Source organism: Pyrgilauda ruficollis, unplaced genomic scaffold (genome assembly GCF_017590135.1).
Source record: "Pyrgilauda ruficollis isolate IOZ18807 unplaced genomic scaffold, ASM1759013v1 scaffold1, whole genome shotgun sequence".
NCBI lineage: Eukaryota > Metazoa > Chordata > Aves > Passeriformes > Passeridae > Pyrgilauda > Pyrgilauda ruficollis.
This window is the reverse complement of record NW_024508100.1, coordinates 13795800-13822745: the sequence shown is the minus strand read 5'-3', so window position 1 is coordinate 13822745 and position 26946 is coordinate 13795800. Positions and strand designations below refer to the sequence as shown.

Here is a 26946-nt window from a genome sequence, read left to right as displayed (position 1 = left end):
TTATACGTCTGTTCACTGCCTGGAATATATACAATTTACTACACAGTCATATCAGTGCGTGTTGTAAGCCTTCAACAACCCACAGACCACCTTGGATACATTATGTCGTGTCTAGATCATAGCTGCCTTCTCCTTAATCATTAAGAGGTAATCATAAACTTCAGTTGGCAGAAAAAGGATCTCTTCTTGAGTGCACTTTATTCTTCTGATTAAGATTTGATGACAAAGTTGATTAATCCTTTCTCTTCTCTCTCTTTTTTTATGTGAAGGATTATTCCATTGTTTCATTTCCTTGTTTGATAAATTTTCAAATAGAAGAATCAAAAGTGGAGAACAAACCAAAAGGAACTAGAAACTCTTGAAGGGTTTTTGTAATGGTTATGGTGTCACTGTCATATTTTCTGGAAAAATCTCTTTGCCCAGGATTTTCTCCTGGGAAGCTGAGAAGCCTCAGAGAAAAAGGAAAACGATAATTATCTGATTTGCTTCTCCTGTGCTTTGCTGCTTTGGAATGTGGTTTGGACATTGTTTACCAACAGGTGCATGTTTGATTGGTTTCATGTGAATTGCTTTGACTTAATGACCAATCACGGTCAGGCTGTGTCGGGACTCTGGAAGGAGTCACGAGCTTTCATTATCATTTTTTGTAGCCTTCTGTCTGTATCCTTTCTGTATTCTTTAGTATAGTTTAGTATTGTTTTAGCTTAAGTATTCTTTAATATAATAATATCATAAAATAATAAATTAGCCTTCTAAGAACATAGAGTCGGATTCAATTTCCTTCCTTTGATGGGCACCCCAGAAACTACCACAGTTATGGTTCACCAGCTACTGTATCTGTTCAAAAAAACAATCTAGTTTCAGTCAGGGAGATTTTTACTTCCATTACAAGAATTTTTCACATATCTTTTACCTTGATTTCCGCTTCCTTAACTTGATGTCTGCTCTGTTGGAAAGACAGTTGGAAGTGCAGCAAAAAGGAAATGCTGGATGAGCAGAGGATAGCAGGCAAACCTTCATAAGTTTCTCATAGGTTTTTTTCTCCAGTGATGATGCTTTCCTTTCCCTGCAGGGACAAATAAATGCCATGTATAATCGAAAGGGAGCACCGGCCACTGATTAAATATCATCACCAACTATGGAAAAGAATCTTCTCTGACACATCTCGGGCCATAAGTGAGGGCCTAAAGAATCCTATGTTGAAACAGTTGCAGTTGTCCTGTATTAGCTCAAAAGAGATTAAGTCAAAATGTAAAACTGAGCCCTAATTTCTAAATTTCTTCTGTTTCTCTGTTCGTATACAGGAATGCAGTATTGCAGAAATTTGTCTGAAACATTGATTACTAATACTGCCTGTTACAGGAATTGTTGTGCATATATGAAGCACGACTAGATGATCAAACTTTTACTGTGGGAATGTGTTCATTGTATATATATGCTCAAAAATTCACCCAAAAAAGAGTGGAACAGTGGGATGGAAGAGCACACATATGTGAAGCACAGCTCTGCAGGCTGGATTCAGAGCCATTGAGTAGCAGACTACCCTGCTTTCACTAACCCAAAACATACAAATTAATATACGGATCTGCTTAAAGGAAAAATGACACCAAAATATTGTACACAGCTCTAGGGAGCACAAACAAACCCAAATGATTTGATTTCAGACTAAGCTCTGCACATTGAAACCAAAAATTTTAAATATAAAAATGCAGTTAGGTTTTCTGTTTTGCATCACTGTTTAGAGGCCTGTAAAGAAATCTTTCAAATGCACAACAAATTTGCTAAATCAAAAAAAGGACAGAGGTAGTACCTAAAAAATTGTATTATTTTGTTAATTACAGGATACAGGCTTGACTCTTACAATCTATATTGGAGCATGCTCCCAGAAAGACCAGGAAGGAAAATTAGAAAACATTCACAAAAGTGAATGTGCTAAAGGGCTCAGGAAGGGTTGAAATAAATTTTTTTTATTGAAAAAAAAAAAAAAAAAGAAAAAGAGACAAGGTATGAAACTGATAAACCAAAAACTGTACAGTTTGTCTGAGACTATCAGTCATTAATATGAATAAGCAGTCATATAGCAATGCAATGTATTGATCTTCATAGGAAGGACCCTGGTACTCAACATTCCTACCCATTGTTAAGCAAGGGACCCATTTTCCAGAGCAGATGGGATGAAATGCACTCTGAGCTTAAATAAATACACATATTTCCTGGTCTTTATCTGGGACTGAATTGAGGCTTGCACTCGCAGAGAGTAGAGCTGGGTGGATTCCTGCTGGATAAAGTATAGCATCAACCTATGATAGGCTTTTCATTTTGGCAAAATTAGGCTAATAACAAAAGCAGCATAATAAAATTTTAGATCAAAGGTGTGATACATAAGCTCTGCCGCCACGTATGTATTGGCATACAGGGAAATAACAGCATGAGATCATCAAAGAAGCAGTGAATATCCTGAGTTGGAAGGGACCTCAGGATCATCAACTCCAGCTCCACACCCTGCACAGCACAATCCCCAACAGTTGCACCTTGTGCCTGGGACTGTTGTCCAAATGCTTCCTTGAACTCTGCCAGGCTGTGGCTGTGCCACTTCCCTGGGCAGCCTGTTCCAGTGCCCAACCTCCCTCTGGGTGAGGAGCCTCTTCCTGATATCCAACTTAAAGCTCCTCTGACACAACTTCATGACACTGACTCTTTCAAGGAAGCTACTTTTAAAATGTAGGGTTGTTTTTCTGTTTCCAGATATATCTGTGAGGTTTGCAGCAAGAATATGGATGGGATAAATATTTAAAATAGATACTACTAGCTTTCATAATCTTATCTGAGAGGCACAAGTCTTTGAGACTTAACCATTTATTTCCTCCTTAGAACTGGAAATAACACCAGTTGGAGGTACTGAACCCAGCTCACCTGGATTGCCTAAGGGATGAACACTCCAGACTTAAGGTGTAATTTTCAAATTCACAGTTTTGGTTAAGTTGGCCTAAAGCAGGAGAAAACTACACACAAATAGGATGAGCAATAAGTAAAGAACCACTCATGAGGATGCACTGAAGAAGGAACAGAAGTTGTTAACATGTCACTTAACTAAATGAGCCACCATGTCAGGGTGATGGGAAAAGTGTAAACAAGAAAAAATCCTGGGTTTTTTTTCTCATTCCCCTGTACTATTAAGGAAATTGAAATTTATTGCCTTCTTGATAATTAGGCTGGATTTAATAAAAAACTAGCAATTTTGTACTGCCAGTTTCTTCTCAAACAATGTTAAATCTGTAAGGCTTTGGCTATTTAGTAACACTTCAGACTACAGGAATAAAAGTTTCCTATTATTTTTGGTTGGATAATGTGGCATGTGACCTACCATCTACTCCTCTTGAAACAGAAGATGAAAACTTATTTACCAATTTATATCATGATCTGATTTTTTAGAATTTATTTGAATATTTCTCACAGAATCCAATTTTAAATTTTTAGTATTCTCTTTATAAGGTCTTGTGAAAAAGATATTCTGGTATGAAATGGCTCAGTTTAACAGCTAATGAAATAGTGATTTTTTTTTTTTTTTTTTTTTTTTTTTTTGCCAGAGCATTCCCATTTGACTCCTAAAAACATTCATAAACAGTATTTGAGGATTAAGTGAAGACTTTAGGGAGCTCTATCTCTACAAAGTAGAAAATCGCAGCTGGCAATTCTAATTTTCTAACAGAAATGTAAATTTAAATTAAAGAGATAAGATCACTGTTAGACTATGGTTTGAGCAGGATTATACTTTAAGTACCACTGGGTTTAAAACCAGAGTGGGTGACAGTGTAAACTGGGAGTATTTAACTAGCATATTGCTTAGAATATTTTAAAAACTCTTTACTTGCTCCAGGAACTTGAGTCAGCAAAGCTTGTAAAAGCAAAACACAAAATGTTACTGATCTTTTGTCATTATCTCACCAGAAATACCTTTCTTTCTTCAATTTATTCATTTTTCCCACATTGTAGGATTGCAAAATGAATGTATTAGAATAAAAGGAGAACATTGTGAAGAGGTAAAGTATCCAAGAAGAGACACAGTAGTGAGTATGAGCTGTGACTCCTTTGCACTGTTTTTTCTGTACAGAGCACACTTAGCACTACAGCAGTTGGTTCCGGAAAGGGCCAAAGCAGAATTACATGAAATTGCAAAGATGAGATAATGGCTTCAGGCACACACACAATAATATTAGAAAAAAATCACCAGTTAATTGCAGTTAATATACTGCAAATTTTCAAATGTTCATTAAAAAAAAAAAAAAAAAAGAAAACAAAGCCAAGAGTGTGTCATGTAACTTTTCTATATACAAGGATTACATCCACAAGATCCAACTTCTGATATGCTTAATTTATAAACCCTGGATATTTGGACATACCACAGCAGCCTGACTGAATCTGATTCTGTCAAAAAGTGAGTGTAGAGAATTCAGAGCTGAGTTTGTCCTTGGAGATTTTTTTCTCCCTTCTTTTGAGAGCTGAGACTTCTTGGCAGATTTAAAACAGTTTTGTAATGTAAGCAAAGACTAAACAATGAAAGCTAATTTAAAACTTGCATGCTTTCAGTCACATTAACTCCCTGCACTGTGTAATACCATATAAACATGAGCAAATAGTCCAAACTAACTACAGCAATTGTTCCTCAGAATATATTTTCTTAAGGATTATATAGACAAAAACCTGGCAAGTAAGTCCAACAATACCATCATTTAACAGCTCATCTGTGCTGAAACTCTGGAAAGTATTATTTTCAGTGTTTCAGTATTTTAATAGTGTTTTGAAATTGCTATCAAATACTTCCAGGACTGCTTAGCACAATAATTGAAATAAATTAGAGTATTTTTTGTCACTATGGACTTGACCTGCCTCCCCCAGTTTCTCAGAAAATTATTCAGACAACTTTCTATGTACAGTTATTAGATAGCATTATACCAATCAAAGTCAAAAATGCAAAAAGCATTTAGCTAATTTACAAATAAAGCTAAACATCCCAGAAATTAAGACCTGGAAGAAAACTTCAGCTGGGGTAAATTGTCTTTGCTCCTGAGGGTCTCCCTGTACTTCCGCTTACTGTGTTCAGTAATTAGTCCGAAGTGCCAGCTAGCAGAGTTCCATTTAACTGAAAAAACTGGCCTGGAGATTATCACAGTAAGAGAACAAGAGTCAAACAATAAAATGCTTAATTGTGTACAACAGAATGCAGGCCATGAATTTGAAATCTTACTTTCATTATATAAGCCCATAATTTGAAGGGGACAACCTGTCATCTTGTCTGACTACCCTTCCATGCAAAATCATGACAAGGGGAAATCAGCAAAGTTCTAGACATCCCAGAGTCTTTTGCTTTTTCTATTTATTAGATCAAAATCCTACATTGGTTACATACTTTCAAGGAGTGTTGTTTCCTTGAGGGCTTTGCTGACAGGCTTTTATAGAATACAGTAGCTGTCTGTGTTGTACCAGCAGTAATGATAGGTCTTCTAGTGGAGAGACATTTTGCAATATCTTCTAAAATTTTTGCTCTTTACCCTCACTCCATGGTTTGAATTGTTTCAAATTACTAAAATGCATACTCAGATATCAGTTGTTGAGAAGAGGTTTAGCCAGTTAAAAAAATCTAAGGCTATGTACCCCTCTTCGGTACAGAATAACAGAGAATTCATCAAAATATTACAAATTGTATGTTCTGTTTCTTGTGCAGACTTGTGCAAATTTATGTCAAATTAGATGACAGCTCACAGGAAGTTTGTTTCCTATAAAAAACTGAAACTTTAAAGAATGACTATTGCTGATTAAATTTATTCATTTTATGTAAGCATAATTTTCAGTATTTGTCTAATAGAGACAATGCCTCTCTTGATTCCCATATCTTGGGTTCTCTTCAAACAAGGATTAGAAGACTCTTGGGAACTCAGATGTCAGTAAACAAAGTTCAGTAGTATTACCTTAAGGGAATTTATTATCAACAGACACTGATACTCCTCTAAAAATGTTGATGTTAGATGAGATGCTATGGAACACAAACTAATTTCTCTCTGTACATAGTAAGACACACAAACTGAAGCCCTGGCTTCAGACATGCTGGTACCAATTCACCCAATAATACATCAGCTGACCTTCTCCATTTCCTCCCTGCTAATTGCACAGCCACTCTCTAAATTACTTACTTGGTGTTGTGAAATTAACATCTCTTTATCTAATTCTGTAGAAATGTGGAAATCCATTTGATCTTAACATCATGAGGATAGCGTGGCTTCTTTTGAGAGCAAAGTATCAGACAGCAGCCGTCTGAAAAGACTTCCTTGCTTTTCCCAAGTCTTCCACTCTCCTACGGAGTGGCCTGTGCCAAATACTTGCTTTGTTTTTCATCTTTAAATTGAAACTCATAGCAGCTGCAGTTAACGTAACTAATTTCATGAATATACCTCTCTGAGATATGCTAATGAAAGTCTCGTGTGGGAAAATAATTGTGAGTCTTTACTATGTGCCTAATTGAAATCTTAAAATCAAAGACCACAGTTCTCAGTTGTTACAGGTGGGGTTTTATTTAGCAGCTTGTTGCTGTTTTAAGCTTTCTTAGGGGGTTGAGTACTGTCGAGAACAGTTTGCCATTTTGTTGCTGACGTTGTAACCTATTGGGGTTGTTTCTGGTGGCAATCCCTGATCTTTTATCTGTTTTTTACAAACCATGCCATGACTGTGCATCAGAAAAGTCTCAGATGACCAGTACCTTAGAACATGTAATGGATTTTAACTTTGACTGATGTTGGTCTAATGTGTAAAGGTTTGCTCAAAGGAGAACATTAATGGTACCAACATTTGATGGTGTTAATATCCAAAAAAGTGATCTCCTGGGCCATCTGTTGATGCAGTTTACTTGGCATGGAGCTCTAGCACATAATATACCCATAGTATAAGGGTATGCAGGGCTATTCGCTTGCATCTCTAGCTTAAATCCTGAACTAATTAATATTCACAGGGTGAAGGGGCAAAAAGGGTTATACAACATCACGTATAACCTGCAAAAGAAACAAATACCTTTTAAAAATATCTGTGTTCCTCTTTCATGGGTGTGTATTCATTCCTCATTACACTTATGAATCCATTATGATAAGACACAAAAAGGAAAAGGATCAGCTTCAGTTGTTCAGAGAGCATTGATGTAATTTCTGCCCTCAATTTTTAATAGTTAGAGGGCCAGATGTGTGGGGAGAGGAGATGCTGAGCTCAGTGACAGTCTGAGAAGTGCCAACGTGAGTAGCAGCATGCATGGTGAACCATTTGGACAGAATGAGTGGGACATGACTCATCCCAGACTTCAGTAATATCACAGGGCGTCAGAAGGATTGTTATGAGAACTTATGTTACACTGGACAAATGATTTATACATATTTCTTTGAAGCAGTTTCCCTAAATTGTAGACAGAACTTGCATAGACATCTCTGGAGCAGAAATCCCTTTTGCACCCTGGAAGCCCATAGAAATTTTACCATGATTATGAAATTGGACCTGAGGATTTACAGAGACAATATGCTTTATTCATCCCATTCATCAGAGAGCCTTGAATGCTGTACAGAGCTCACAGCCATCACCTGGGAGGTCTCATTTCCTCTCTTCTGAGGCAGGTGGTAGGACAGGCTGCCTGGATGCCCATGAAGGCATCAGGACCAGCTGTGTTGCATCTCACGGGTAGGTCGGATCAATTGTACTGCAAATATCCAGGAAGTTCAAACACTATGAATTTGCACTTCAAAACCATGAAAAGTGGTCACCCCCAAATAATTTAAAAGATACATTGAGATGTGTCTTGATAATAACGTGACCTAAATACAAGAATTTCATTATTGAAGACCTGTGGAGTCTTCCAGAGATTAAAGAACGTGCCATGTAATGCCTACTACTTTGCAGAAGCATTGCAGCGGCAGCAGGAGAACCTTGTTTGCCTTTGATCCCATCTGTGGTTGGTGAATGGCATTTCAGAAATCACTGATAGTACAACAAGGTTCTCGGAACTAAATTTCATCCTTATATTATTTAGTTCAAATCAGTATGATCTGAACAGAAGTAGACCATGATTTTCCATATATGTTTTTTTCTAATTGTTTTATTTAATTTCACTTGTCAGGACAAAAAAGACCTGGTAAGGTCTAACCTAAGGTAAACCTAAACCTATTTGTAAATTTGACACCAGATACAGATATGCTTTTCCAAATTACTCATTTTACAAGTGGATTTTCTATTTAAGATCTTTGTCAAATTAATGAAAAAAACAGAACAGAGTATTCTTCAAGGGAAAAAAAAGAATGTGGTAACTGTACATTGATGTAGTTTAGTTTTGGATGAAAAAATATACATATAGATAGCAGGAAATGGCAGAGCACACCAACTGTTTTGGCTGTAAGGGCAGTGTGTTCAGTATATGACATTACAGGGGAGTAAAGGATTAAGATTAGAAATAAAAGAGGCAGATTCTTTTGTTATCATGGATAAGCAAGCCTCCTTCAAATATAGGGAAAAATATTTTGGTATACTTTTGTCCAAACTATCAATGCAGTCATATTAAGATACCTAAATTATTTCTTAATTAAAAACCACTTTTATTAATAAATCAGTGTTGGTAATAAAACAGCCAGCTCCAGAGAAGTTCTTGCCTAAAACTTTCAACATCCCAGATAATGCATGATTAAGTACAAGTGGACAGACAGGGTTTTTGTTTCTCCTAAATGACAAAATTACATCTGCAATGAGCAAGCATTTCGTTAAAGCCTCCTTTTTTGTCTCTCCTGAAACTTGCAGGGAGACAATGAGATGAGACTGATCTGCATGGAGAGTGATCTATCAAGCAGTTAGCTAAATGTAGTGGAGAGAAATGATATTATAAAGGCAACTCAGAACTGTTCAAACATGACGACTATTGGCTGTACATTTGAGTAAATCTATGCAAAATAAAAGCCTAGAAAAACAAAACTCTTTGATCTCAATACATTTCATGCAGAAATCCACTCCAAAATGGGAGTCAAGAGTTCATTGCAAATTCTTCCTCATTTACTCTGGCAATTTAACTAGCAGATGCTGAATCAAGCTCAGCCTAGGACCAGATGGTATCCATCCAGAATTTCTAAAGGAAATAGTAAAATTATTAACTATGATGTGCAATCTATTGTTTAGAACTACGTTGTTGCCAGGGGAAAAAAATTTTGTAAATGTGATGCCAATGTTTAAAAAGGACTCCAGGGGAACTAGACCCTTGGAATTGTGAGCCAGTCTGTAAGTCTGGCGTTCAGAGAAGGAAAACTGATGAGGACTCTACTAACAGACAAAAATCTCTGGACAAATTTGTAGAGGAAAGCTGCACCTTATACATTCGGAGTCCTGAGTATGTGAACAAGGTTTGTCACTTTGTTTTAAACACTATCTCCACAGTTGCTGGGATTTGCACAGAATATCATTCCCTCACATATTCTGCTCTTGCTTTTGGTTGAAATTAGTACCTTCTGGAGTTAGTCATGGCTCAGTACTTATCCCTCAGCTCTTCAAGACTGTGCTGCACCTGCTGTCTCCTACCACTGTGATCCAGCTCCTTTGCTGCCTGCACAGCACACAAGGCGAGCTGTGTCCAGTGCAGCCTGGGTCAGTTTGCCTTTTAGCTGACCCTGTGAAGCCTCCAGCCGTGGCTGCTGGCCTCACTGGCTTCACCCATCTTGCATGTGCTTAGCAAGCATATCTTGACACTGAAGTGGGCCCATGCCTTGGGCTGGGGCTCAGTGAGGGGCTCCTGCTGTCCTGGGGAAGCTGGTCCTTCACCCTACTTATCTTTGAGACTGACACAAGAGACCTGCACTGGCTTCCCAGCGTTAATCTCAGCCCTGGCCAGCCTCTCACACCCTGAGAGCAAGGTGGTCAGTGGGACTGTGCAGTGGTGTGGGCCACTGATGGTCAGCTGCATCCAGGACTCCCAGAGGTACAAAGTATAATTGAGAAATTAGAACTTTCAACCTAACTTTTCAATCTACTTTCCTACATACCTATTCCCATTATTCATACTATAAAGCAAAGCTGGCAGGACTGGAAGAGAAAGCCAGGCTTTCCATTCTGTGTGTATCAGCTTTAAGGGGTCAGGATTTGTTACAAAGAACCCGTTACTGTTCTGCTTTTAAGCAAAAGGGATTTAAAAATGTGAAATTAGTTTTTCATTCAGTTATAGTAGAGATTAATTTCTAATATTAATTGTACTTCTGGCCATAAACAAGCTATATACTGGCAAGTAAAAGCCCATGACTGTGAAAACACCAGTGAGGATGATGTTTATTTAAAAAGCAGAACTTCTAAGCCATCAAGATCCTTGTATTTTCCACTAGTGTATAACTAATGTGCCACGATTTATCACATTTATCAAGTTTGTCAAGTTCTTGCACAGAGGAAATGTATAGGCTTCTGCTTATATTAACTGACAATTCTAATACACTTTCATAAGATTTGATCCACTAAGTGAAATTAGTGAGTTTTTCTACTGACCTGCTGGGGTTTGGATCAGGCACGTACAGCACTTTCATAGGAAACTAGCACTTTGCCAATTGAGATAAATGTAGCTGCTTTTATTTTTCTGAGTCTACCCTATCTTCAGTTTACTCTGAAAAATATGAAGACAAGAATCATTTCCATGTAAGGAATGCAAAATCTTCACTATGTTTTTCTCTTCTCTGACCTTTTGTTAAGCAACTCTTACCATTTAAAATGTTAATTGAGAGACAGATTTATCACTCTCCTCACTTGCTGGGTCTCATTTATAGGCTGTGACCTAACAGGCTGACTCTGAGAAATAATGCAGAGACATGAGTAGAAGCAATCTTGCAAGGGGTTAATGCTGTAATCTTTTCCTGTTTATAATCCCAACAGTAATGCAGTAGCAGAAGAGGGTGGATCTCAGAAGTACCTGGGGGGATATGCGTGTGTGTGTGTGTGCATACGTGTGAGTGTGTATGTGCACACACGCTTTGCTTTTCTGAGCGGCCGTGTGTGCCTCTGGAATAAATCTTGTTCAGCCAGAACAGGGCTCTGTGTGCTGGGTGCTCCTGCTGGAGAGTCAGAACAGCTTCCTTGCACAGCTGCCTCTCTTGTATTTCTTCTGAAGACTTCATTCAGAAACCATTTGCTCACTGAAAGCATGGGCAGATAGTTACAAACCCACCTTCTTCTTCATCGAAGCGACCCTGTGGATACTGAAGAATGGAAATAGTTGATGCTAGTATCTTCCTTGGGAATGGTAGCAACATTACTGATTTCCTCTGCGATATCATCTTGGAGAATGACACTTTTTTCTGTGTGGATGATGCACCTTATCCTTCTAAAGGTATGTATGGAAAATTTATTTTTGCCAGGCAGTTTTATTTCTAGCTGGATGCAGAGATACTATACAAAGAAAGAGCTATGCAAGGCATTTTCTCTGAGAGAGTGCAAAATCAACTGCTTGCTTTTAAGTTCATATGAGAAACAGGCAGCAAAAAATTTAGTATGTGCTGGTTTTCCAAATTCAAAGTTGAACTAGGAAAAAATTTGGATATAATGGAACACTAAAACAGTAGCACTTTGGAGAACAAAATGCAAACATCTCTGCTAAGAACTTGGAGAAGCATGATTTTTACTCAATTCAATAACAATGGAGTGATCAGATCTGATACCATCTATGAAAGTGATTTAATATGAAATCATAGCACTCTGAAGCTGAAAAAAAAATCCATATATTTAAATGTCTTTTGACTGCTTGACCTTTTCTTACTTCTGCATAAAATAGGATCTCCCATGGTGAGTAAGTAGTGCACAGTCAGTAGCATGAGAAGAACATGCTTTAAGAAGTTGTATTTGACTCTCCAAATGTACATTGTATTGCTTATATTGTAGATTAATGCTATGCAATTTAGGTAGATCAGAATGCATTTAAGAATTTCAGCAGTTTCACTGATTTTGTGTTGGTGTAAAGACATAAACCTTCATAAAATTGAATACAGAAAGGCTTTTACCTTCTGATTAAAGGTTGAAATATATAATATTAATCTCAGTTGAATACTGTGTAACTGATCTTTTTTTTGTGACAATTTTCAGATTTGCATCAGATAATACGGATTCTGCTGTATTGCTTGATATTTCTGCTCAGCGTTTTGGGGAACATTCTGGTGATTACAGTGCTGATAAGAAACAAGCGGATGAGAACAGTCACCAACACATTTCTGCTGTCACTAGCAGTCAGCGACCTGATGCTCTGCCTTTTCTGCATGCCTTTCACCCTCATTCCCAACCTGCTAAAAGATTTTATTTTTGGAAGTGCTGTTTGCAAAACTGCCACTTATTTCATGGGTAAGTCTGGGAAGTTTATACTTATTTTGAAGACTGACTAATGAGACAGGTGAGAAGATACTTAAAGATCTATAAGAGGCTGATTGTTTCCAACCACCATTGAAGTTATCACTATTAAAAAGAAACAACTTTGTAGTGCAAATCTTCATGGTTCTGGTGTCCTTGGTCTGATCCAGCAAAACACAGAGGCACACACACTTAACTTTAATGACATCAGAAGTGTTTTGCTGGATGTGAAGATGTTGCATGATCAAACTTTAGTGAGGAACCCAGTGCACACACTTGCTTAGCCATCACTGACAAGATTCTTGTCAGTGTTCAGATAACCCACCAGAAATTATGGACTTGTACACCCTCAGTAAGGGCAGATTTTACCCACAGATTTTGGCAGCAGTGATACCTGAAAAAGAAAAGAGAAATAGGCCAAAGCAGTTGTAATTTGCAGAGCTGGAAGTTGGAGCAAGTACTCTTTGTGGACAGACAGGTGTTATCAGAGCTCACCAGAAGATCATAAAACACAGATATAGATTTTAGAGGCTGACTTTAATAAGCATCACTTTTTGTGCCTTGCCATATTCCTTTTGGTTGTGGACCAAGGATCTAGGAGTTTCAAAATGTCTGGGTTGTGTATGTGTGTGTAAGTGATTTTTTTGTCTCACTTTAATATTTCCTCTGCATTTGCTTGTTTCTTAACCAAAAAACCCCAAACAAACAAAACAAAAACAGACCAAACAAAAGAAATGGAGAAAAAAAGAAAGAAAAAGAAAAAGAAAAAGAAAAAGAAAAAGAAAAAGAAAAAGAAAAAGAAAAAAGGGAGAACATTATGTAAAGTTTTTGTTGCTTTGGGAGACCTTTAGCTAATTACAGAAACCTCAGGTCCCCTTTCAATCCATGCCCTTGAGAACTTTGATGTAATGTGAAAGTACACACCTAAAGTGTGCGAATGGGAAATCAACATCTTTTTGTAGATAAAACCAATAAAACTAAAGGCCATGTTTAAACAATTATAATGAATTGCTGGCAAAAATACCTTAAAACATTACTGAAGCATTGTCATCTTCCTCTTATTGCACACAGTGTAAATTACTTTTTAAAAAATCCAGTGAAATAGGCCAGCATAAAGTTTCTCATTATGAAGCTGTTTTATTTTAAGAGTTAGAAAGACAGGACTTCCCACTAAATGTCCAGGTAACAGAGGCATCACCTGACAAACAGACACTGACAACCATTGCATCAACTGTGCTCAATTTTTCATTTTGAGATATAGAAAGACAAATTTTCAATTACAGATTATTTCTGTAAAGCAAACTGTAACAATATTGGCATTTTATAGTCTGACACATATTCACAAAGACAAACTCATTCACTGAAAGAAAAATTTGTGGCAAAGTTAAAAAGAAATGTTGATAATTTTACAGGGGTGAACTTGGGCACCTCAATGACAGAAACACAGACAACCACACTATATTTTATAAAATATGAACAGAAGAAATTAAGGGTACTCGAAGGACAAAGATTCTGCTTCATGACTTTGTTTCTCCTTGTTTGTAACTTCATTAGCATCTAATTAAAAAGTTGTAATAGATTTAACTCTCTTGAATGAGAAAATCAGATCACAAATCAAGCAGGACACTCATAAAAATTAAAACAATAAAAAAGGGACTGTGAACATCTGTGTTAAGAGAGTAATTAACTGATTTCAAATGCTTTGTTTGAATTTCAGTGCAATTAGTGAACAAACCGCAGTAGAGAAGAGAATAATTAAGAGTAAAATTGTCTTCTTTCCCTGTTACCAGAATTTTTTGATGTGACAGAGTGTGTATTTTTTCTTGACTTTTGGAGAAAGAGAAGCGCAGAGCCGGAATATCAGTCTGGAGCAGTTTGGAGACCCAGACCCACTGCCCACACATTCTTCACTGACTTCATCAGATTAGTGTTTATAAATACTTTTGCTTATAAATAGTTTGCTTTATTTTTAATTTTTTGTATGCATACAGCAAGCTAGCAGGACCATTTGAACATAACATAACCTTTAAAACAAGAGGACAATATTTTTCTTTATTTTATATGCATAGGTGTCTCTGTAAGTGTCTCTACCTTCAACCTGGTTGCCATATCTTTGGAGAGATACAGTGCCATTTGCAAGCCACTGCAGTCCAGGGTCTGGCAGACAAAATCTCACGCCCTGAGAGTGATTGCTGCGACCTGGTGTGTGTCCTTTATTATCATGTCACCATACCCAATCTACAGCAAACTGGTACCTTTCACCAAGTACAACAACACCACAGCAAATATGTGTCGGCTCCTTTGGCCAAGCGATGTCATTCAGCAGTCTTGGTAAGAATAACTGGCTGTTAGCAAATGTTAGTAATTATCTGCTGAAAAACGGGATTTCATGGTAGCAATAAGCCTATGGAAAATCAAGTATTAACCTTCAGCAAATGTTTACACTCTATCATTCTTATTTAAGATGTTAAAAAAGACCCCAACATTTTAAAGCTGCTTACATTTTGACATTTGAATGACTTTTCCCTTGTCATAGGAAAGACTGCCCAACATGGCAATGATTCTCACACCACGGTCTGCTAAGCCCCAACTGTCACTGTAAAGAAAGCATCTGTCACTTGTAGTAGGAATACTGCTTTCACTCATTTAGACATAAATTTCAACATTCTCAGAGAAATCCTTGATTAATCTTTGAGAAATGCAGACACTTACACCCCTCTGTGTGCTGCCTTGCCTGTTAATTTGTTTGAAGGTTCTCTGTAGCAGAGAAGTAGAATATGAGGCTGCAAATGTCTTATTTGAGTATCCTTCTGGTTGCTTATGGAGAATAGGGGCAGAGAGAGGTGAGGAGAGACATGCTCCCAGCCCTACACATCCAGGCAGGGTAAACAGCAGCACTATCAAACAGCAGTAGTACTTAGACATGATGTCCTTGCACGTTGACTAAACACTGACTGGCACTGAGAAAGTGTAAGATTTTTTTTTTATACTGAAGGTCAGTTGGAACTGGGAAAAAGATTAAAGTCTACACCATTTTGGTATGGTATATCCACAAAGAGAGTAACTGTGTTAATGCTTTCAGTAGTAGTCTCAGGTATTTGGCAGCATGAGGAGGAAGGGTACAGGAAAAAATTCTCTTTTCTGTGGTCTCCTTACAGATTCCCAGGTGTGTTACTGAATTTGCCCCAAAGTCACAGGGATCAGGAGAGACACAGGCTCATGGATGCATTTAAACATCATTATTTCCCAGCTTGTCGCCACTTCAGAGAAGCTGACTAGGAGAGTAGCCTATGTGAAACCACATAAAAGCTGCTTCCTTTACCAAAGAGATTGCCACTCCTGGGATCCCTCCTCAGGAGCTCTTCATGGCCCCAGGGATGAAAACCCAGGTTGTGGCTGGGTTTTTGCCCACGTGTGCCACAGCCCTCTGGAAGTCAGATCTGTCTGAAGCACAATGATAGAATAATTTGCATTGGAAAAGACCTCTAAGATCATTGAGTCCAACCATTACAATATTTTTAATGTACCAAGAACCCCTTTAAGAATCAGCAGGTGCTCATTTAGCTTCTGTGAGGCAATTTTAACATTGACCAAAACTACAGGGCATCCAATGCTCATCTGGTTATAGCAGGGAGTCCCAGTCATGGGCAGAGAGAACTTCTGCCCCCTTTAACTACTGTGGGAGTGCCCATCTCCTCTGAGCTGCACAGGTGGGATGAAAGATGGTTTTTGGCCATTATAGTCTTTTTCCTGCTGAGGGAAGCAGGAGAAGAAGTAGGAAGGTTCAAATTTCTGACATGTCAAAATGATATTTTGTATTGGCATGAAAGAAATTTAAAAAATCTTGAAATACTGTCTTCCCCAATTCTCAGTTGTATAAAAAGGACTTTTTCTGTTTTTTGCCATTCCTTATTGCCATCATTGAGTCAGGAACAGACGAAGTGACACTGACTTTAGATCAGAAGGCTAGGAGGCTAAAAGAACCAGTTTATTGAAACCCCTCCTTTTACACCCTGGTTTGATCCAGGTGGACCTGATTGGTCATTTAATCAATACATTTCACATGACTGGCTTATTAAGAAGACACTCTTTGGTGTTTGGGGTAAACATCTTTATGAGAAAAACGACTTGTTAAAAACACCACCTACAGATAATTTACTATTTGTTTACCATTCTTTCTCTCCACCTCCCTAAAGCTTCCCAGAGTAATTAATGGGAAAGCTTATCTAGCTTTCTCTCTCTCTGACCAGACTGTCATATCCACACCCTATTCTCAGTGTGTCTTTTGATTCCTTAGGTACACTTTCCTGCTACTCACACTCTTTCTTATTCCTGGGATTATAATGATGGTTGCATATGGTCTAATTTCTTTGGAACTCTACAGAGGAATAAAATTTGATGCCAGCCAGAGAAAATCTTCACGAGGTAACAAAACAATTTGCTTTGGGGTGGGCTTTTTTAAGTTACAGTTGAAGATACGAGCAGTCATTTTGAGGCTAATAAAAGGAAAGCTTTCTACTTGCAAAAATGATCGTTATGGTCAGTTATGTCATGAACTTGTCAGATGCATTTCCTGATCACAGTTACTCTGCTGTTAGCAAATAAACCTCACCTGTGGCTTGTTTGCAAAGATTCTGGGCAGAATACGTTAAATTTCTAATTTTATTCTAGAAATACCAAGATTTTTTTCTGGCCATGGATGAGGACCATTTTTGTCAATAAATGTCACAATGAAAATTGTCAAATTAAAGCAGAAGCATATAACCTTGAAAACTATCTTCTGTCCATACTGGACTAAGCAACATTCTTACACCTTTTGCATCAGTTTGTATAGAGGTAAGAAGTGAGAATATTGGGAGACAGTGGATTCAGAGCAGCTGATAACATGACTGACTCAGAAGCAGGCCAGTGCTTTCATTGCAACAGTTGCTCAGCTATGAATTATGTTGTTTATTTAGATTTAGACTGCATTGTTAATTTTTTATTTGGCCGACTGTTCAGAGATATTTTGCCAACTATTTAAACAGCACTTTATATGTACAGAGAGAAGAATAAGTACCTGCAGCGCCAAATATGAGGATGGAGATGGATGTTACCTCAACAAAACCAAAAGAAAAAGGAAAATGCCATTGCAACAGCTCTCTGCTATGAGCCACAACAAAATAGAGAGAGTGAGAAGCAACAGCTCTTCTGCCAACTTAATGGCCAAGAAACTTGTCATCCGTATGCTGATGGTGATAGTGGTTTTGTTTTTCATTTGCTGGACTCCCATCTTCAGCGTCAATGCCTGGCGAGCCTTCGACACGGCTTCCGCCGACCGGCGTCTCTCGGGGGCTCCCATCTCCTTCATCCACTTGCTGTCCTACACTTCTGCCTGCGTGAACCCCATCATTTACTGCTTCATGAACAAGCGTTTCCGCATGGCCTTCCTAGCCACCTTCACCTGCTGTGCCAGGCAAAAGCCCCCTGCCACACGGGGAGAGGCTGCTGATGAAGAGGAGGGGAAAACGACAAGGGCTTCCCTCTCCAAATGTTCTTACACACACATGTCTGCATCTGCACCCCCCTGAGCTGCACCAGGGAGGCAATGAGTGGTGAATTGACTGGTCTTGGAACATGACTGTGGCATCAGCTGAATGCCATTTACTCCTGAGTTAATGAAACACTTCAGCTGACAGTAAACACAGCAAGAATTCTATGGGAAATTGATGCTATCACTGTAAGAGTGTTAAATCACTTTCCTTCAAAAGTACAAAGGAGGAAGAGAGCTCTGAGATAAAGGACTTTATGAAAAGCCTTAGAAGTTGCTCTATTTGTAATAAATTCCACTGCAAAAATTGGTGTCCTCTACATCAACAGCTTTGCTGAGTTTTCAGATGCAGTTCTGAGTATCTCAAGATATTTCCAAGATGCAAATAGATTCTCCTCCAACATGAATATATGTAATGCAGTCTTCACTTCACTAGCTATGCCTCATAAGCAAAAATCTCTCTGTTATATTTGTAGTATCTTTTCACATTATTTTAGCTGAGCTAATACATGTTGAGATAATATTGGTGTCACTCTCATGGGAATTCTGGAGTGGTGAGAATGGGCTTGTCCATGTGAAATTAATGCTTTTAAGTAAAATAATGTCTTTTTTAAAAATAAAATTAAAATAAATATAGTTCACTTTGTGGGTGGAATGCTTTCTTCATTCAGGCAATAGCACAAATTAACATAATATAATGTATTTTTCACTTATATAAACCCCATAGAACAAGGACAAAGAAATGGCTTTCTTCTGTGCAGCTGAAAGCACCCACATATGCAAGTGTTGGGGTCTAAGATGAGCCACAAAGGCCCGTGTGGAAATTTCCACAGTGGGAAGCACAGGGATAAATGCTTGGGGTAAAGCAAAGAGGTGTTTTACAGAAGAGGCAGGACTGAAGACACAAGCTGGTGCCCACGGCAGTCACATTTCACAAACTCACTCACAGCCACTTCAGGCATGGCACTACCAGCATGGAAGTAAAAGCATTGGGTGCAGAATGGCAGAAAGGGCAGGGACAACGAGCAAAGGCTGAAAGGCTTTGTCAGAAAACAGTTTTTCTAAACTTTGGAGCAGCTATTTTCTCCAACTACACGTACTTGTAAAGAGATTCAGGATGGAGTAGAACAGGTTTGAATGATGTAATTTTTGGTGCTGTGTTGAGCGAGAATCCAGTCTCTTTCCTGTGCAGCACACAGGTGAGTGTGGGTGTTCAGGTCTTGTCCTTTGCTCTGTGGGACTCAGATGGAGAAGTTACATCACTTATTTTGGTTTGTGAAAATATCCTGTTGGAGATGTTTCTATCTTCTAGCTGAATCAATATCATTATAAACTCTTGTTATTAGACAGAGATTAAATTTGGGTACAGCGTGGAATGTAGATGTGGATATTAAATATAAGCCATCTCAAGGTTTTTAATCAGGAAAATCTGATCTCTTTACAGAATGATTTTAAATTAGAAATATACTGTGAGTTCCAGGACCCAGATCCATGTTCTGCACTCAGTTATTGCCTGAAATGGTTTACCCTAACAACTTAGGACACAATTTCAGTTATTATTTTTTTTCCATCCAGCTTGTCCACAGACAGGAAATTAAAAAAAAAAAATTCTAAACACTATTTATGCACAATCCATAGAAACAACGTTCTGCCTGCCTACTTAATAAAGTAGCGCTGCTCCTGGAACAGTGCTGAGACTACTGACATCAATCTGACCTTTTGCAAATACCCAACAAATTAAATTACGGGATTTAATTCATAGCAATAAAATGAAAATTTTACTTCACTTACAGATACATGCTGAGACCCTCTACAAACCTGTCCTCTGTGTTGAAACTGAAGGAACAAACTTAGCTGCTTTGGAATTTATGTGGAACAGTGACAGCAGAAAACATACTTGTGAATCATTTTATACCATTTGAAAGCCTGGATCAATTATAGGCAATAGTTTAAAAACTGTTGTTTAAGTAAGAAAACCCTCCACATGTTAATAATATACTGGACGTGACTATTGCTGTCTACGTGATGTATCGCAGGACAGCCCATACCACAGCTCTGTGTGCTCTTTCAAAAGCAAATTCCTTTTGTAAATGCAGCTTCTCCAGTACCTGTTGTGTCACCCGAGTGACATAACAGGACATGCACAGTTCACCTGCTCTCACTGATTGAGTCTGAGGACAGTGGTTTCAGATGAAAGCCAAAAGCTATTTTTAACAATGCCTTAATCAAATCTCAGCCCCCCATGGCTCCCGTAGCTGCAGCTGAAAGGAGCAGAGTTTCTGATTGATTCCCTTCTCGTAGCTGTCAGGGAGCACAATTTGGAGGTGATGAAATGAGGAAGGCAGGGGAAGATCCTGATGGAGTGGTGGCTGGGAGACAATCAGGGAAGGGTTGAAATGTGCCATTTCTCCAAGGCCCGTCTGTGTGTGCGTCACTCGTCCCCTCCATTGCCCCCTCTGCACCTATTTTCTTGTTATAGCAACACAATATTTCTTTTTCAAGCTCCCTTAGCCACAAGCCTTGTGCCAAATTCCAGCAAGAATTAGGAATTAAGCTTGTAAAATGCAATATAGCAATCCAGTCATTTTGTATTCTTCTGCCCTGGTCTCCTAGCACAGGAAATTTCAGCCCTTCTGCATCTTAATGCCATTTTTCCTGATCTGTGCATTGCAGAAGTCATTCCTGGGTCCAAATGTTTCCCTTTCATTGTTAAAGAATCATCCTACCAGTACCTTTAATTCAGATGCTGATGTCACTGGAAAGGTATTCAGCAATAAATATGGGTGGAATAAACATACCAAAATAAAAACAGCCCATGAAATCTCATTGTAGCAGTAGTTTACAGGGGTTGTAGAGAAAAATCCCATCCTACTACAAGCAGTATCCTACTAAAAACAAACTGTTTTCCAGATGTAGCAGACAAATGGCAAACAAATGAATTTCAGGTGCATAATGTCCATAAATCTTGGAAGTTTTTATCTTCTTTCCGTTTCTCCCAACTCCCAGGGCTTTCCCCCCTCCGTCTGTCCTTCCCTTATCTCTTTCAGCTGCATGACACCATCTGATTTTTCTACTGCATGCTTCTCAATCTCTCGGTTAATTTCCTAGTACCACTAATAGCTAGATGATTTTTTCCTCTTTGACAGGTTTATTTTCCTTCCCACATTTACTTTCCCAGAAAGCACTCTCATCTTCATTTCCCCCATCATCTCCAGCTGACAGACTCCTGGAGCACATTTCTCCAGGCAATACATCCTGCCCAGCACACAGCAGCTCTGCAATCCCCCTACACTCCTACAGATGAGCTCGCACAGCGGCTCTTGAACACTGGCTCTCTAACAAGCAGGATGCACTAGTTCAGAAAACAAAAGTGGAGCTTTAATTACACCCAGATCCTCCTTTGATACTTCTGTCACTAGTACTTGCAACCTCTATTATTAGGGCATGTTTTAATGCTGATGCCTTACAATACTGCTAAATACAGGAACTGGTAAGGGGTCAAAGGAAAGGTATTTCACTATTGCCAAGACAAAATACCTTAATGCTCTTAATGGAAAGCTGTCTGTGGATTTGGAACTCCAGCCACTAAAGGTTTACACCCCTTATACAAGTCATGGCCTCTTTTCCAATACCACCAAGCCCTTCTTGGCAAAGTGGAGAGCCTGTCTGTGATCCCACCTGCTCCTGCATCCCCTCCTGTTTCTGCTCTGCCTCTGAGGCCAAGGATGGTGCAACCCCAGCACACCCAGCATGGCTCATCACAATGCTTTTCTTCAGGAAAACTTCAGGATGAGTTCAGGATCAGTCAATACTGAAACGGATGTTGAGCTAAACTGAGGGTTTCTGGTAGTAAAAGATGCCTATTCTCAAAAGGAAAATATAGAAAGATAAAACCTAATGGCTTTAAATCTGGGAAAGGATTACGTGAGAGCAGAGGCTGTAGCCCTTTTATTACAGCATCAGAGACAGAGTGGTAGAGAATATAAAATGAAAGGTTGGACTTTTGGTTGGGTTTTTTCTGTAAAATGTTTTGCTCTTCACTTCAAATATAACATAGACCGACCAAATACCACTTCACTCAGATGTGCATGTAGGTCAGCAGTTTGCTCACCCTCTGGCCACAGTTTTCCAGTCATTTTTTCTATATGCATAGAGAAATTTCATTTTTTCTATATGCATATATTAATTTCAGTTAAAAGCTTCAGTTTTTATGCAAAATCTATCCAGCATGCACCCAGTTCATCTCCCAGGGGTTACATACAGCACAGTAATGTGTGCCTTTAACATGCCAGAATTTCTCTCTCACTGTGTATAAAACCTCAACTTCTAGAATTACCTGTTTTTATTTTTTCCTTCTGAAGTGCTTGTTAGGCTGCCTTGGGTACCTCCTAAAGAAAAAAAATGTAAAGGAAATCTTCATGAATTGTAAAACTCCTGTTTTGCTGCCTAATGGCAATTCATCCCTGCTAGGAGCTATTTGTCTGCATCTTCACAGATAACTATTTCATGAAGAGTTTTCTTGGCTTCCACTCCCAGTTGTGTCCAAAAAGCTGATTTTGAGCTAGCACGATGTCAGTTGTTCCACTGTAAAGTGAGACAAACAAAGCATATTCATTAGCATCTGCTGGTAGCAAACATCAAGTAGGAATCATCCCCTATGGGGTAAACACAAGTTAATTGATGTCCTGCTATTTTGACAGTTATTAAAATTTAAAAAATATTTCCTGATACAATGAAGAAATGCAACTTATATACAAAGTCTGATTTAAAACAGTAGACAAAAATCACTGCATACGTCCTGTGAAAGTTATAAAAAAACCAGAGTTACAAAACAGGCGTAAAGAAAAGTCACATGTACAGAACCTAAATTCACAGGAAGGGGGCTACTCATGCACTTTGCTTGCTGTCAGAGGCAATTTTTTTTATTATTCTTTAATGGATGCTTGCTCAGGGCCTTGTTCTGAGAATATTTAGCAACTGCTAAGAGGCCTCATTCCTGACCAAGTGAAGAATGACATACTGAGGTGAAACCACAGGGGCAACTTTGCTAAATAGATAATAATGCCCAAGAGAGAACTTTCCAGCCAGCTGGGAACTTTGCATTGACTCCTACAAACCCGCTGTGCTCCTTCTAACACCTGAGATCATCAGGATCTCATAGCTAAACTGAAGGTAGGTGTGGAGCAACCAGAGATGCTCCTTGCTCTGCAACTGGCTCAAATCTCAGCCCATATCCCTGTGGGGACATCTGGCAGTGTTGCTGTGGCTGGCTTGCTGTTATTGCAAAGGAATATGAGGATTGCAATGTCATACAAGACACTCTGTCTTTGGAGTTGTTTTTCCTGTTGGCATCCCAAAAGATGGTTCTGCCACATGCAAAAAGGAAAAAGAACACTACAGGTACGGTACTGAAATTAATTCAGGAGTTGTTCCTCCACGTCTTGTCCACCAGCCAAGACAGAACTCACCCCTGCTACCAATGCCATGGGGGGAGGCAGCCTCCAGGAACATGATATTCCATCAGACATAGTAGGAGTGACAAAGGCTTCACAAACCATAAAAAACAGTTGCAGTAAGTAGAAAAACAACTATCTAATGAAGCAAAGGATTATTTTAAAAAGAAACAAAAAACAAAACAAAACAAAAAAAACCCAAAAAACAAAACCCCTCCCCAAACTGTGGTGGTTGCATTTAATAGTTACCAGCAACTAACTAGCATTTCACCAGAAAGAAGCAGGTATTGCCTCTCCTGCCTCACCTCCAGCTCACTTTTCTAAAGCTCTTTTTCACCACAGAGCTCCTGTGTCCTCATTTTGAGGACTGACAGCAGCAGTCTGCGATGCGTCTCAGTGCTACCACCTGGCTTCGCTAGATAATAATTTCCAAACCTACGTGTCTGCTTAGGCTACAGTGCCTTGAGGGTTCAATTAGTCTCCTAACTCTACCAAAAGTAACATTTCTAAATTAATATAAACGTACCAAAATGCAATTTTATAACTGATTCCTGTTGTGTCTGTGCTTCCTCCAAATGCAGTTTGAATAACATTTTCTAATCTACTAACACATAAAATAAACTGAAGAACTTTGATATTATTTCCTTGTGCTTGTGGGCTCAAATGTAGCCATCTGTGCAACTTCAGGCTCTACCTGTGTGCCAAGAATTGTTATTTACTTACATTTGTCCTTGGTCCTCTCAGGACGAACAGTATTTGTGCAAGTGCTTTTGAGCACTTTGCTGTGTCTGTGAGAGTCTCTCCACCTGTGTGATCAGCTATCGTGGGTATCAGGCGGGAGGGCTTTGAAGGAGGGACACTTAGGAACACCTGCTTTTTGGTTACACCATCAAGTAAATTTACACCCTATTTTTTTTTTTTCCCAGTTTTTAGTACTGCAAAATTTCACATCTGGCTTGAGGTCCCTCTACTTTGTTCCATATCTTTAACATGAATCTTCCTCTTTCACCTCCTATAACTGTTCTCTAATTCCAGCAATTCCCCTTTTCCTTGGGGAGTATCTCACACACAGGTCACCGACAAAACTACTGTTTTTTCGTATCCAGGAAACTAAAGCAATTTTTGGTTGCTTCTCCTGATGCATTGCATTCAGCTTCATCAAATTTAAAAGGTTAATTTTATTAATATTTCAGGATTTCCATGTCTGCCCTGACAAATTACCGTTCACAATTGTTGGACCATCTTGCACTTCTTGGTTTCTTGCATTTGGGCCCTCCATCTCTTTCTGTGGGGTGAAGTGAGATGTGATGATGAATTACCTGTTAGGAGCAGCCCACAGAGCCACTGAAAATAAAGGGAAACAAATACATTTTCCAAATTTCACTCTATGCAATAAATTTCAAGGAAGGAGTGACAGCACATACTTATGTATCATTAAGGAGGGTGAAGGTTTGGGCAGCAAGGCAAGAGGAGATTAAAATTTTTAGCACCTGATGAAGCTGGAGGCCACTGAGTACATAGATTGCATCTGTGTTGGGGAGGGAATTAGCCTAAAATGCAGACATATAAAGTCTTTTGGTGTGGGTGAATGGATGAGGTAGTTTACACCTGCAGCAGATATGTTCAGAAAGGAATAGCTCTGTCTTGCAAGAAATGGTGTAAATAAAGGTGCTGCTGATGATCTGGAAACCTTTTACCCATTTATTAGCTACTTTACTTCAAACTCCGACTAGGTCAGTGCCATGTAACCCTGCTTGTTCCCAAACAGCAGCTCTGCAAACAATCTTGGGCTTACATTTGCAGATTCTATCACAAGTGTAAACTACTACATCCATAAAGCAACAACTCCCCTTTTCTCTGAGTGTCCAAGAAGAAATTGTATACTCGTTTGCAAGTGTTTGTCCACACTAGTCACAAATACATCTGCCCAGAATCCTGGGCAGATTTAATTCTGACCCCAAACACCCATCTGTGTTGAGGGTGGGGCTTGGAAGGCCACAGGAGCAGAGAGTCCATTGGACCAGCCAAAGTTCAGGTTTTGATTACTATTATTTTTCATGTCACTTTGAGCAGGCAGAATAGGTTCAGTGCTGCAGTAAGGCAGGGGAGTGGTTGCATCACTGACAAGGAAACAGTCCTTTCTCTTTTCTAATGAACCTTTTGCTCTGCCTCCACGCTGAGATTCCTGCATCTCTCCATTCAAAAGCTCAGCTGATGACCAGACTGACTCAGGTGCCTTACCACGCAGAAACCGAGCACAGTACTGGCGTATTCCTCCTCCAACAATTGCCAGAGCAGGGGTTTTCCAGGCAGCAGCTACAGCTTGAAGTTCAGTAGTCCCCATTTTCCCTTATACACAAATACACTCTTAGCCCTTGCATTTTTGCTTAAGGTCTGGCACGTTCAGATCCTCATTGAGGACTTGGAAGCGCTAACACCATCCTCAGTTAACACGACTTTTCATTTGTGCACACTAAATAATTCATATTTCTCCATCTCAGGAATATAATTCATTCCTTGAGTAACTTCACAGTTCAACTCCAGCTGGGAAATTAGGTGAAGTGAGAGTTCTTCAGGAGCTTTCCTATTAAACTACCCAACAGAAAATTTTTTGACAGAGATAAGCCAGTCAGAGTTAGTATTTTTTTTGGCAGGAAGAAAGCTCTTATTACCCAAGAGAGAAATTCTGATTTAAGGTGAGAGAGAAGCAGATTTTAGTCCTTTCTGCCTCAGAAAAGGGATTTAAACCTCAGTTGGCTCCATTCCAGGCAAGATGGACTCACTAAATGGTTAAGATGGAAGAGAGACTTTAAGCCTCTGGTCTGATGCTTTATAATCTATGAACTATTCTTTATTGAAAAAACAAGGGAAACGTAAATCTCTAGAGAAATATTATTTCAGTAAGATGCACCCCAACTTTGCATCTGAAGTAACTATCTTGACCAGACTTTTTTACTGTTTTCCCCCTTTTTTAAAATTACATTTTTAGACTTGCTCCCTCTGACCCTGGCAAAACACATCACATTAGTTAAGATTAGGTAAATTCAAGATGATTTCAACTTGGATGGGGCACACCTGAGTTTTTTAGTAGATCTCTTGTACATGATTTGACATTTTATATCTGAGCCCTTGACAGTTTACCAAGGACAATGAATTGCTAGAGAATAATAATTTTTAACTTGGTTCTGGTACAGTCCAGCAGTACATTGAATTGTAATTATCATTAGTCTGTTATTTAATTTTTCCCATTTTACATCACCAGGTTTTAGAACAAAATGATTCCTACATTCTGGTCATCAAGGCTACATCTGGTACTCAACAGAGAGATTTCATGTGTGGTTTTTTAACAGCCCATCCTCTTGTCCTATATGACTCCCTCTATATATATATGTCTATGCAACTGGAAAGTTTTCAGTCACATATACTGAATAAATTCAAAAACGTGGTAAACATTGTTAGTGTCCACTGTAATATGACCAGCTGCAAAGAATTTATTTAAACAAGTAAATGCAAATACAGGTGAGAGAAAGAAGTTAAGATTGTAATATTTGCTAGATTGTAATGTGTATAATGTGCAACTGATTA

General features: G+C 38.8%; 1 protein-coding gene across 1 annotated transcript; it reads left to right on the top strand.

The window, feature by feature from the left end:
• The first annotated feature begins 11089 nt into the window (after positions 1-11089).
• On the top strand, positions 11090-17948 carry CCKAR (cholecystokinin A receptor). Its single transcript, XM_041458291.1, has 5 exons — positions 11090-11371; positions 12121-12372; positions 14448-14709; positions 16676-16803; positions 17422-17948. The coding sequence occupies exons 1-5, from the start codon at positions 11248-11250 to the stop codon at positions 17946-17948; spliced, it is 1293 nt and encodes a 430-aa protein (XP_041314225.1). The 5' UTR covers positions 11090-11247.
• The last annotated feature ends 8998 nt before the right edge of the window (positions 17949-26946 follow it).

What these genes read in the sequence shown, in the direction of transcription:
- CCKAR (XM_041458291.1), top strand. Translation starts at nt 11,248, where the DNA reads ATGGAAATAGTTGATGCTAGTATCTTCCTTGGGAATGGTAGCAACATT. An exon ending in AACTGCCACTTATTTCATGG is followed by an intron (nt 12,373 to 14,447) that starts GTAAGTCTGGGA and finishes TTATATGCATAG; the next exon opens with GTGTCTCTGTAAGTGTCTCT. An exon ending in CCAGAGAAAATCTTCACGAG is followed by an intron (nt 16,804 to 17,421) that starts GTAACAAAACAA and finishes TTATATGTACAG; the next exon opens with AGAGAAGAATAAGTACCTGC.